This window comes from Argentina silus (assembly GCF_951799395.1).
Source record: "Argentina silus genome assembly, chromosome: 9".
Classification (NCBI taxonomy): Eukaryota; Metazoa; Chordata; class Actinopteri; order Argentiniformes; family Argentinidae; genus Argentina; species Argentina silus.
This window is the reverse complement of record NC_139663.1, coordinates 5,982,643-5,994,726: the sequence shown is the minus strand read 5'-3', so window position 1 is coordinate 5,994,726 and position 12,084 is coordinate 5,982,643. Positions and strand designations below refer to the sequence as shown.

The 12,084-nt window shown below is 42.9% G+C and overlaps 2 protein-coding genes across 2 annotated transcripts; both read right to left on the bottom strand.

Moving 5' to 3' along the window:
• Nucleotides 1–4,102: 4,102 nt before the first annotated feature.
• Nucleotides 4,103–7,357, bottom strand: slc25a10a (solute carrier family 25 member 10a; the record flags this gene model as incomplete). The annotated part of the gene is made up of 11 exons (XM_083676541.1): nucleotides 4,103–4,204; nucleotides 4,313–4,369; nucleotides 4,839–4,916; nucleotides 5,060–5,152; nucleotides 5,292–5,362; nucleotides 5,446–5,489; nucleotides 5,606–5,647; nucleotides 5,782–5,830; nucleotides 5,936–6,050; nucleotides 6,136–6,255; nucleotides 7,268–7,357. 11 exons carry the CDS (start codon nucleotides 7,355–7,357, stop codon nucleotides 4,103–4,105), a joined length of 861 nt encoding a protein of 286 aa, XP_083532667.1.
• A 1,945-nt stretch (nucleotides 7,358–9,302) lies between these two features.
• mrpl12 (mitochondrial ribosomal protein L12) lies at nucleotides 9,303–11,675 on the bottom strand. The gene is made up of 5 exons (XM_083677873.1): nucleotides 11,480–11,675; nucleotides 10,604–10,796; nucleotides 10,425–10,493; nucleotides 10,165–10,302; nucleotides 9,303–9,992 (listed from the first exon to the last, which is right to left on the bottom strand). Exons 1-5 carry the CDS (start codon nucleotides 11,536–11,538, stop codon nucleotides 9,876–9,878), a joined length of 576 nt encoding a protein of 191 aa, XP_083533999.1. The 5' UTR covers nucleotides 11,539–11,675; the 3' UTR covers nucleotides 9,303–9,875.
• Between the last annotated feature and the right edge of the window lie 409 nt (nucleotides 11,676–12,084).

The window sequence follows — 12,084 nt, the reverse complement described above, 5'->3', positions numbered from 1 at the left end:
TCAAAAGATGAATAAGAGTGAAAAAAAAAAGATCAATGAATTAATTATGAAACAAAAGACTCATGTAGACTCAGAGGACACAATCAATAATGTAAAGGACACAATCAATTCTGTTCCACAGAACAAACTATATACTGTACTATATACAGTACATACAATGACTGTCGTTTCCAATTTAGACCATTTTCAATCGCTCAATAAACCTCATTAGCCTTAATTCTGTATACTGCCATTTATTCAACAGGCATTTGAAAAATAACAAAGGAGGAGAGGCTTTAATTCAATTCTTTCTTTAATTTAATCACTAATTATGAGTAAGGATGCCATGGACCTTTTCATTCAGAGGCTGAGGAGCCAAGTCTCTTCATTCACTGAACAGACAGTATTAAATGTGAATAACATGTAGCCCTGGCAGACACAGTTACAAAAGTCTTTCAATGCTTTCCACGGGTACGTCAGAGGAGTGGAAACACTTACCCGTGTTCTCACGTCAATAAAAACTCACTGGACAACAATGCACACATCACTTTCAGAGGATTTTGAGTGCACTATAGAATGTGTCATCCCAGTGTGTCAACCCAGCATTCAATGCTATAGGGATTGACCCATGAGAGCACTCTCCATTCACATAAACAGAGGCATTGTACAATTGAGTGAACCAACTCAAAACAGAGAGGGAGGCAGGAGATGGGGGTGCTATAACTGCATGTAACAAAAGGGATGAAGCGAGGGATGGTACAGCAGGCATCAATGGTGAGACAAGATAAACAAAAATGATGCAGACGCAAATGGAAAATGGATTTTCTGAATACTATGAAACATAGAGGTGGGATGGGGGTGAAGGTGAGGAGCAACAATAGATATAATACAGGAATTTATTTATCAAAGTGGATGGATAGTAGATAATAATGGTAGATAAAAAGGATAACCTAAAACAAGGGAATTGTTCAGAGGTTTAATAAACAAAAGAATGATAGAAACAAACAGAACTCTGTTTGATGTTTTTTGGTTTAGTACTGTTACTGTTGTTGTTGTTGTTGTTGTTGTTGTTGTTATTGTTGTTGTTGTCATTAAGTAATTTAGAAGATGAGAACAGTTATAGCGATATAACAAACCTCGAACATAGTGCAGTTTGTTTTCAGATGTTGTGTCGTATTTACCAGCCAATGTCTAGTCGGTGTGTGGAACTGCTGTTCAGTGCTGCAATGGAGAGGTTTTCCGTCTCCATTCTAACATTATTGACATTACACTAATGTTCCTGTCGCTACGCCTCCAATTGCGTCAGAATATCTGTTGTTTCGCAAACAGTTTGCATCCATCTCTCTTCTCTGTTGTTTGAATTGGCTGTATTTCTCAGTAAGAGAGAAATGTGTTCTCTGTGATAAGGGTCTCTTCACACTTTTTTTGTTTTGATTACCAGTTCAAGACAGTCTTCATCACTACGAATCGCATTCAAATGTGGAAACAGTGAGACAGCCTCCACAGAGAAATATCAAAGCTGACTATGAACACATTTATTTGATGTGAGGCAACCCATTTGAATTTGAAGATTTGGATGGAGACAGCAGTTATCTGAGAGACACAATTGGCTCTACTTTAGCCTCCAGTCTGGAGCTAATGTGGTGAGGTTCCCCATCATCCGTGTATTCTCCTATATCCAGACCACACACCATGTGACCACATCATGAGCTCACAGATAGGGCTTCTAAAGCCTGAGCCAGATCGTCATGTCCTGCATTGATTATCCTTCTCCATTTGTCTGACAGATGGAGAGAGAGAGAGAAAGAGAGAGAGAGAAAGAAAGACATGAGCTGAGTGAGTATGTGTGTGTGGTATTTTGCATTACGTGCCTAATGGATATTCTCCATTGTGGACTTTGTCAGTGTTCTATCCATGATAGAGTGCCTGATAAAACACAAACCACAAACATAAACCTGCTGCAGTGGTGGCTGAGCTCCAGGGAAGTTCAGGAATATAAACTCAACCACTGAGAGACTGACTGTGTAAAAGGCTGAGACATGCAGGCCTTAGATGGTGCATTAACAGTAATGATTAAAGAGTCATCTGTCATCCACCTCCTTCAGAGAGCCCCATGACAACCATGGATGATAGTACTGTCCCCCCACGGGGCAGGAGTCTTTCCACTTGTGACAAGTCACCTCTCACCTGGGAGAATCACGCAGATGAGTTCGATATATAGCCCACAGAATAATCATAAATCGAATATGTCATGGCAATATCATAAACTATTAACAATACCCCAAAACGAACTCCGAATGAAGCGGATCTGTAGTCTTGACGATGTAAACACAAAGTTTGTCAGAATGGACCTCAATAATCAGATGTTCGACAGGCTTAACAGCTAAAGGAAGTCACTCGTGTACTGTAACCTCATTGCTGTTGAGTGAACATGCAGTGCCGTCACTTCAGCCGCAAGCCAGCGAGAGAGAGCCAGTGCAGCAGGGTAACTATGTGACATGGAAGCGAATCAGGACTGAAAGCCGAGGATGATGGATTACTCTTCGTGGTAGATAGAGCACACTCAAGCAGAACCACATACCCACACACTGAGCTGGGCTAAGGGTCAAGAATATGTGGCCTCTGGGGAATGTCAGCCAAAAGAGTAATGTTCAGCTTGTAAAACTTCCTATAGGTATCTCTTTGTATCTGTACTGTACATTTCTAAAGGTATGGATTTGTTTCAATACAGTTATTTTAGGAGCTGTTCAATATGTCTGACATTGTGCAACTGGGTGTGTGTAGTGTGCCTAAATAGTAACTGTCCATCACTCCCGCTTGTGCTGATACTGTCCAGAAACTCCACTGTTTGAAAGAGTTGGAGAGCAGAGTGGAGAGCAGAGGGGGAACTGGGGGTATTATGTGAAACAGAGAGAACATTAAACATCCAAGACACTTGGTTTTGTGAGAATGAGACACCACTTGCTGAACAGCAGTGGTAAAGCTATTCCCAAATGAAACAGGCACGCAGACACAGACACATTGGACAGATTGTACTTTATTTGTAACAGGGCATTAGTTCATGAACCCATTCGACCTGGCTTGTTTCCATCATTTTGAATGTCTTTTTGAAGACCTTGTTTGGATAGTCCACAGTGCATAAATCATGCATGGAGTTCTAGTCTTGCCATCGACAATGTGAAAAATGCATCCTTTCTACCCCACTTCAGCTTGCAAATTGTCCTCGAACAATACAAAAATATACAAAACGTACAGATCTTTTGCAATGGCCTTTGTTAACTATCAAATAACTTCTCGGACTGGTATGAAACATGACATCCTTTTGTTTTAATCTCTACATATGATCAACAGCTTTGATGATCCACTGACACATGCACCCACTATTCAACCATATCACACAGACAGACACCTGTAACCTTTCACAGCATGGCTGATCACAGTGTTTCACTGCCCCCTAGAGGGCATGAGTAGACAAGGCAGTAGGCATAGGGTTGGCAGAAATGCAGTTGGCTCATCAAAGAAGGACTTTCATTCCACAGGGGCTGTCATCATTCCTGACAGATATACTGTCATTTTTCTATGGGAGGAACCACTATTGCATAGTTGTGGTAACAGAAACTTTACAAACAAATACTGGCAGTGACTGCCATCTGCTTCTTTAGCTCACAAGACTGGCAATGAATACGGTATGGTTATTATGTAAATGTGACAGATACAGCAATGTCCATGAAATAAGAGTAGATTTAACACAACGTGATTCTCTCAGATAGGACATGAAAAAGTGCTGCTTCAGTCTAGTCCACAAGACACTTGCACGTACTTGAGCATCCCAAAGGTCAAACAGATGTCTTTTACTCTTGCTGGTGGTTTGTGGATAAAATGGGTTGCTGAGAATTCACTCATGGTCTTGAGCCTTTCTGTCCAGGCGGTTGTCCGGAGGTCCAGCTGTGCTGTAGTGGGGCGGTGGGGGTATACATGTAGCTGGGTAGTGGAGCAGGGTGGGATGGTTACCCGCTCACTGTCTGTCACCACACCAGTCTCAGACTCCTCACAGAGGACAGGGACAGTGAAGGGGCGTGGGCCAGGCCATGGGTGCTGACAGAGTCAAAGTCGTAGGCCCCTCTCAAGTGAGGACCACAACACCAAAGTACTTTCTCAGCTGCTCCAGGAATATAAAGGTCAGGACTGTGTGAGGCATAAGACGGATGCCCGCTGGAACAAGACCCTGTCAAGAGACCAGAAGGTGACAAGTAAAGACAAGGCAGTTTATAAATACATAGCTAAGTGATGAGTGATGGTTGTCCTTTTGCCAGAGCCCAACAAAGAAATGTACCTTGTAGAAAGCCTTGGGGCCCAGTTTAGCGGTTTCTGTCAGACAGTGAAGCACCCCCTGAAATAAAGAAAGAGAATCTAAGACGTCTCCTCTTATTTTCAGTTCCGTCCCTGGCCCCATCAACATCTTTGTCAGAGCAATGACAGGCAGACTGACAAATAGAACCTCCAGGGAACCCATAATACACAGTGACAATATCAGAATAGAAACATAATGGCATCTCCAAAGTGGGGAGGTTAGAAGACTAAAAGAAGTGTCACAGCAGTTCAGTGTCATCCCTGGACACTGCCCCTACATACACACTCACACTCACCCAGGCCAGAGCAAGGCTCAAATCGGGTTTTTTTAGTTTTTTCTTTAAATAATTTGAAATACTTTGCTCTGCTTGATTGAGTCCACCTGGAACATTGGAATTGTCCCAAAAGTACAACCCTTTCTTATATAGTATATGGCACTCTAGGCTCAGGCAAATGCTCTAAGTAATTGAAACTGTTTAAAATACTTTATGATCCAGGTCTGCACTCACCCCATATTCCCCATTCGAGCTCATCAACCTAGTTTTCATAACGTCCAGTGGTTGGCACAGGATAGTGGCACAGCCTCCCTACACAGAGAAGGAGGGTAATTACACACCAATGTTTTACATTGCTTCTCAAATGTGTAAGCTTTTGGAAGAGACAGCTTTGTTTCCTTAAGTCTCTGACAGCAGTGTGATTGGTCTTGGTCACTATAACACAGATTACTCACTGCAATCAGGCTGGCCAGGAAGTGGGTGAGAATATTATCAGTCATGGCACCAGTACCCAGTACCAGCTGCTTGGACTGGTCATAACAGGCCAGCTGGGGAAATTAAAAGTTTACATTGTATGAAAAATAAGATAACATTATACGGCATTATATGAAAAATAAGATAACATTTAGCCTAGGTCTAGGGAATACATCAATTGTGTCTGGTTACATTTTGTAAACAGACACACACCTGTCCAATAGTGACCAGTGCTCCTCTAGAAGATGCCATTGTGGCCCCAGAGAACAGCTTTCTCATTCCCTCTGCAAAGAAAAATAGTGAAATGGATGCAACCGTTCTGCAACTTAAATCTTGCCCAAACCCAATTGACCCCCTTAAATCTTACCCTCTTTCCAAACCCGAAACAGTCCATCTAGTGCATGGGCGTAGCTGGTAAGAGACAAACAACGCATTCATGAACCTCATATCTGCACCAAAGATGGCCCCATAGACAGAAGGTGTAAACAAACACATTCTCTTACAAAAGGTAACTCACAGATACTCACTTTCTCCTAAGTTCTAATGGCAACTTGACATCATTCTGCATTCTGGATGGAAGAAACAAATAACAGATTAGATTGTATGGCAGCCCTGACACCTAGTGGACAAATCCAACCCTGAACAACTGAAACATGATTTGAAGCCTTAATATGTTGTCTTTTCATTTGAGCAGTGAACTCACCTAACATTAACCATGTCTGCTGGGGTCCCAATAAATCCACCTGCAAACCCTATGGATAGACGGACACAAACAGAAAGAGACACTGAGACCCTGACGCAAAAGCAATCATCTGGTTGTTAAACAAGCCATTTCAGTCCTGTGTGGTGATGCATACCTCCAAAGGCACTCAGGAGGACCTTCTGGTAAAAGGGCATTGGTCCTTTGTTCCGGCTACCCATCATGTCCCTCACAGTCTCATAGATAGCAAAGCGGGACAGAGAGTACGTCATCTGGGAGAGAAATGCCACCAATATAGTGAGAATAATGACTTGTGTTGTGTGTGTCTGTGTGTGTGTGTGTGTGTGTAACACCCACCTGCCTGCAGAGGGATGCACTGAGGCCACTGTAGAGCGCTAACACACCCTCTCGCTTCACAACACTCTTGGCCATCCCCATCATCTTCATCCTCACCTCCTGCTGGGTCTGTAAGTGCACCTGTGGAGGCCCAGAGAACAACAGCACAGACACTTAATACCAGTCAGAGATACAGCACAGGAGTCATGAGATCTGAGTTACACCATCAATGTAGGTTAAAAAAAAAAAAAAAGAGAGAGAAAAAAGTGCGTTAATTTCCTCTAATGTGATGCACTTGAGACCTAGCAAAAAACACTGTATACAGGCATTACTTTTACTGGAGCAAATACCTAATTTCATACCATAATGATGATAATGCATCAACCACCACACAAGGTGCGCACACAAATTAGTCATATCTATGCTTTCAGTGCATACACATTCAATTGACAATCTTACAGTGATGGGCCTAGTACTGTGTGTCCACTATGACTTTGTCCTATATGCATGTCTAAAGAAACAACCACAGGGCTGAGTTCCTTTGAGAACATCTACAACCATTATACTAGTCAAACCCAAAACTTGAGTCTAAATTTATAGCTGACAACTGGGGGTGATGATGTCATACAGTTCTCCCCGCCCCCGCCCCCTCCACAAACACAAGTGAAGTGAGTTGTATTTGTCACTGTTCAGCATTACTATCCAATGGGAAAGATGTGAAGACTTTAATTCATTAAATTAGACACAAATAATTAGAGGTTTTAAAATTATATAAAATAATAACTTCCTCTATTCATTTGAATTGGTATAAGGCAAGTCATAGGGCCTCCACTCTGGCCATTAGCCTACCATGGACTACCTACTATTTGTTGTGTTATATTCAACTCAATACCTCTAATTGACAATTTGGACAAATACTCACAAAAACACCATATAAAACAGTAACAGTGTTTGCACTTGACATTGACAATCATAGCACACTTCATTCAGTGCACGCTTCTTCTGAACTTTAAGGGTGCATGCACGGTGGCAAGGGAAGCATGCTGTATAGTTGGACCGTGCGTAATGTTCACGTCTTGGATAAGTCAGCGGCCCTGTCAATTCTCCAGCCATATCTGTAACAATCACATCCAACTATTTACAATATCGTTACCTTGATCAGATCCAGAGGGTGAGTCAAGCAAGCAGCGGCACTGGAGGATATTCCACCGAAATACCAGCGCGAAATTCGCTTCTCCGTCATGTTACAAAATGTTTCGTTCAACCAAGCCGAGGGAATTCCGTTTCGTCTGTCGGTGCGTTTTCACTGAACTCAGGGACAGACGCTCTAACCTCGCCCGCTCATAACTCCTCGACTTAATTGCGTCGTTTAGTTAATCTCAAACGCTCTTGATGATTGGTGGTGAAGTCGTCGGTTTCTGCAGTTCACCGGCATTTCATAAAAAGCGCATAGGTCGATAGAAAATGGTTTGAAAGAGCCAATTTTTAGACCTGCAGCAGACAAGTCTTTATACCAGACTGGGACACATGCTTCCAATGCTGCTTTTCGCTGCTCTCGTGTGCGAATGAAAGTGGATGCGCTCGTTTAACTGCTAGCGCGCGGCCCGAGTGGCGTGCGCGGAAGGTCCACCAGCAATCTGTATTAGTAAGTAATCCATGGAGTACGCCGGGTCGAAAACGAACGTGCTCAATCTTCCTGAATGGAGTTAATGGAATTGATACATTGTTGTAGCCTATTTTATTTCTTTTTTTTTTCTTTTTTTTTTAAAATTTGGTTGATTTTTTGGCCTATTTGTCAGAAATACTTATTATGACAGATCGGTAATTTCGTGTTCAATGTCAATTAAAGTTATAATTAATTACCCTGCATATACCGGTAGGCTTTACACATGATCAGTAGTACGTTAACGTTTGGAAGAATGCACCGTACACGAGGTCCAGGCTGGTCAGGCGTCTGTCAACGGTGTGAGAATTCTCCTTGCTCCATCTTCCCGTGCCAAGACTGGGCGCAGCTGGTTTCTGAGTGGAAGTGTACGTGACTGATGTAAAAATAGTAAGTCAGCTTGCCTTGAGCTCTGCTACAGTGTTATGGAATAGTTGTTAATGATACCACCAAGCAAGTTTAGCTGTAAGACAAGCATCAAGTCTGAGGGTAAAAACCTGCACTTCAATTTGTGGCCCCATTTCAACATTTAGTTTACACTCATTTACGATAGACTCAGGTTAGATGAAATGCATGCGCACAGGTCAAGGGTTCAGAAAACAATTCTGACCAATAGACATGACCTCACCTAAACAGGGACAAGGGGTTAGATGGACAATAACATTGTGAGCACACTTGTCACTCATTTCAGTTATTTATACTCTCTCATTGTAATTTGCCACCAAGTTATGTCATTCTATAGTGCTGAAATGAGTTGAAGCCAAAATGTTAGTCTAGTTATGACATGATTTCCAGGAGCAGAAGACTAGTAGTGTGAATGGGGAGCTTGGCAGACCACTGAATGCTGACTCAGAGGAGGGCACAGAGGGTGACAGAGACCATGTAACTGTACACCCACTCCAAGGCCAACCATTGCACAAAGTGATATGTCCCCTCCCTCCCTGGGTGAGGCTATACGTGGGGCTTACACTGGACGATAAACCACACACAGAGGGTATGAGTTCTACTGACCCAATAACAGCAACAAGATCAGCTCTGGCTCACCCAGGAGGAGGTACGATGACTTACGTAACTCACGGTTATTATAACACATTGATTTTGTAAAATTCTGGCTGTGGCATATCTCTATGTATCAAGCTTACTAAGAACCATAACATTAGCCTGAGAGAGGTCGACTAGTTGACTTGAAAACTAATAGAGATGAGGACATCTAACAAGAGCATTTACTCATTTCACCCACAAAATGAAGATTGGCATTTGAGATGGACAAAACCAGTACAAAAACCACTATATTCAGACAAGTAGTGAAGTCTACCAACCAGGGAGCTGTCAGTGAGAATTGGAAGAGATCGTGTGCCCCCTAGTGGTTCTTTCACATAGAGTATGAGTCACTCTCCAAACATTCTAACTTCTAATATCAATTCAAAATAAGGCACATTTCCAAAACAGAAGATAGTTCAGATCATAGATTAACATAATTTTACCATATCTTAAAACCTCTGTTTTTGGTGGATTCTTAAGTCAGTTTAATCATTTGTAACTAATATTCACACAAATATCTCATTGACATCATTACATGGATCCAGTAGTAATACATTGAAACAAGAACAGAGGGTCAACTTGTGTATGTTTAAAGTTTAATCACATCATCATTGATCCTATCAGTCATATCAGGACACAGAACCATTATCCCTCTACTCGACAACACGTGTAATTCACCACAGGCAACAGTGGCTCTGTCCCTATAACCAGGACATGCCCTGTTACCAGTCAGACAGACACACAGACTAACTGACTGACAGACAGAGGCTTTAGTTGCCTAGGGCCGGCATGCCTGTAGCCCACTGGCTACAAGTATGAGACAGACAAACAGAAGAATGGACAAGGATGGCCGGGCGGCGAGTGTTTTCAGGCTCTGAGCCTGGAGAGTTCAGTCTGTGAGTTCTACCGCCCTGCCTGACACTGGTAGAGCAAGTGGCAACGTCAAAAGGCATTTTTTTTTTTGTTTTCCCATATTCCTTTCATCTTTGTTGTATAAAAAAGGAAAGACAGACAGAAGGATAGCCAGACGGCAAAGGGGCGGACGGGCGACACAGCTCTATTCTAGCACCACGGTGCCTCCTGCAGCCTCCAGGGCTGCTTTCAGTTTCTCCGCCTCCTCTTTGGACACGTTGGCCCGGATCTCCTGGGGCAGGGACTCCACCAGCTTCTTAGACTATTGGAGGAGGAACAAGGTGTTGAGTGATAGAACTGACCCTGCATATAGTGCATGCGTAAGAGTACACTATCCAAACGATTTTGCATGTCATGTTCTACAGGATAAAAGCATCACTGACTGGAACAATACATCCAGACACCACAGGCACAGCATTTTGAATCAGACTGACCTGCACCAGGTTCAAGCCCTGGATACAATTCTTCACTTCCTTTATGAGTTTGACTTTGTCAGCTGCTTTTAGTTCTGTCAACTTGACTGTGAAATGAGTCTTCTCCTTCTTGACTGGTGCTGCCTCCTCCTCCACTGCCTGTTCACACAGAATAAGACAACAGAAGGTTACACATGCCATATGCATGCATGGAATGCGTGCTAAATGTATACAATCAAACAAACAGCATAAAGTATTTCCCATTGAGGCCTGTGTCTTACCAAAGGTGCCGGTGCTGCTGCCATTGCCCCCATAGGCATCATACCAACATCCTGGATATTAAGGGTTTTCTGTGACAAAAACACACGCAGCAATGGCTGTTATTGAACAAGACTCTAGAAATGGGTTTTCCCACAGTATAGGTCAATGTGCTATATGATCCTACATCATATTCACATACCTTGAGGAGCTCATTGAGGTCCGACACCTCTAACAAGGTAAGGCTAGAGATGTCATTGACCAGCTGTTGTATTTTGGGGGTGTACTGCTTTGGGGCTCCATCAAGAGGAGGAGTGGCAATGGCACCAGAAGGGCTGGTTGGACTGGTCTTGAGTGTTCGGAAGGCACACAGTGCTGGTGTCTGGAGGTCCTGTCTGTAAAATCAGTGCACATCATCCACATCACAATTCAAGTTCTCATGGAGGTAGAATCTTAAACTCAGTAATGTACTAACTCATCTTATCTGACTCATTCAGACAGAGCAACCTGCCCATATACTAAGATCTATTACAAGGACAACAAATGAATGAAGTTATCAGCACTCAGTCCATGCATGATAGAGGGGAAGCATTTGTGCAGAGGTTAAACAATTATCTGTCTTTGGCTCAATACACATAGAAACTGAATGCCAGATCATGGCACATGACCTTGGCTTAAAAGCACATCTCGGAAGGGACAGGAAGGACCGTGCGCTCTACCATCTATGTATTTCCAGACCCTTTGTCAAACACAAAGCACCATGATAGGCCAAGCTAAATGACTGATGAACAATTTGACATTGAAACACTCGGCAACACCAGTGATGAAGTTGGTGGGTAGTGGTGCAAGACATCGCTAGCCGACTGATTATGAAATTCCTTCTTCACAGTGCGAAAGAGCCAGGCCATTTGTGATTATTTCAATCGAGCAGGGGCAAATACGTAAATGCATGTCGCGCCAATTCAGCTCAAATCTCTGTCCTTGAAGAAACAGCTCAATTTAGCTCGTTAGCTAGCTAGCTAGCTACAATTTACAACCAATCCACCGGCGATTCATCGTTATGTCACCCGATGCTTACCGGTGCGTCTTTGCTGCGATCCGCATTGCGGTCCGAATGCAATGCCTGGTGCAATACATGTTATTGGTAGCCCAAGTAAAACGTTTTGGTTATGCAGTCCAGATCTCCCCAGCCTACTTCCAAATCACAATCACTATTACTGTCAGTCTGTCAGCCCTTCTCCCTCAAAAGCACATGGCGTCCTCCACTCTCTTTTCCTGACCTACCCACAATGCACTGCGCTGGAGGCAATTTATTGTTGGACTACATAACTTTATTAGCAAAGTCGTTTTCAAACATATATTGTCCCAAAAATTTCGGTAAATTTTAATTTGATTGAGAAGACAATCAGCTTCAGTTTTGTTATTGAGTATAGGTCTAAGTCTTTGTCATCATCTAATGTTTACTTGTTTTAACTCAAATATACCACACTATATTAAGCCCAAACGGTGTCTGTGTCTGTGTCTGTGTCTGTCTGTCTGTCTGTCTGTCTGTCTGTCTGTGTGTGTGTGTGTGTGTGTGTGTGTGTGTGTGTGTGTGTGTGTGTGTGTGTGTGTGTGTGTGTGTGTGTTCCATCATCCTAGAAGCTGGGAAGCTGTCTCGAACTTCCATTTGGGAAGGCGCCA

Coding starts and splice junctions, on each gene's coding strand:
- mrpl12 (XM_083677873.1), bottom strand. CDS start 11,538: ATGTATTGCACCAGGCATTGCATTCGGACCGCAATGCGGATCGCAGCA. Junction 10,797..11,479: donor ATCGCAGCAAAGACGCACCG/GTAAGCATCGGG, acceptor CTGATTTTACAG/ACAGGACCTCCAGACACCAG. Junction 9,993..10,164: donor AGGGCTTGAACCTGGTGCAG/GTCAGTCTGATT, acceptor CTCCTCCAATAG/TCTAAGAAGCTGGTGGAGTC.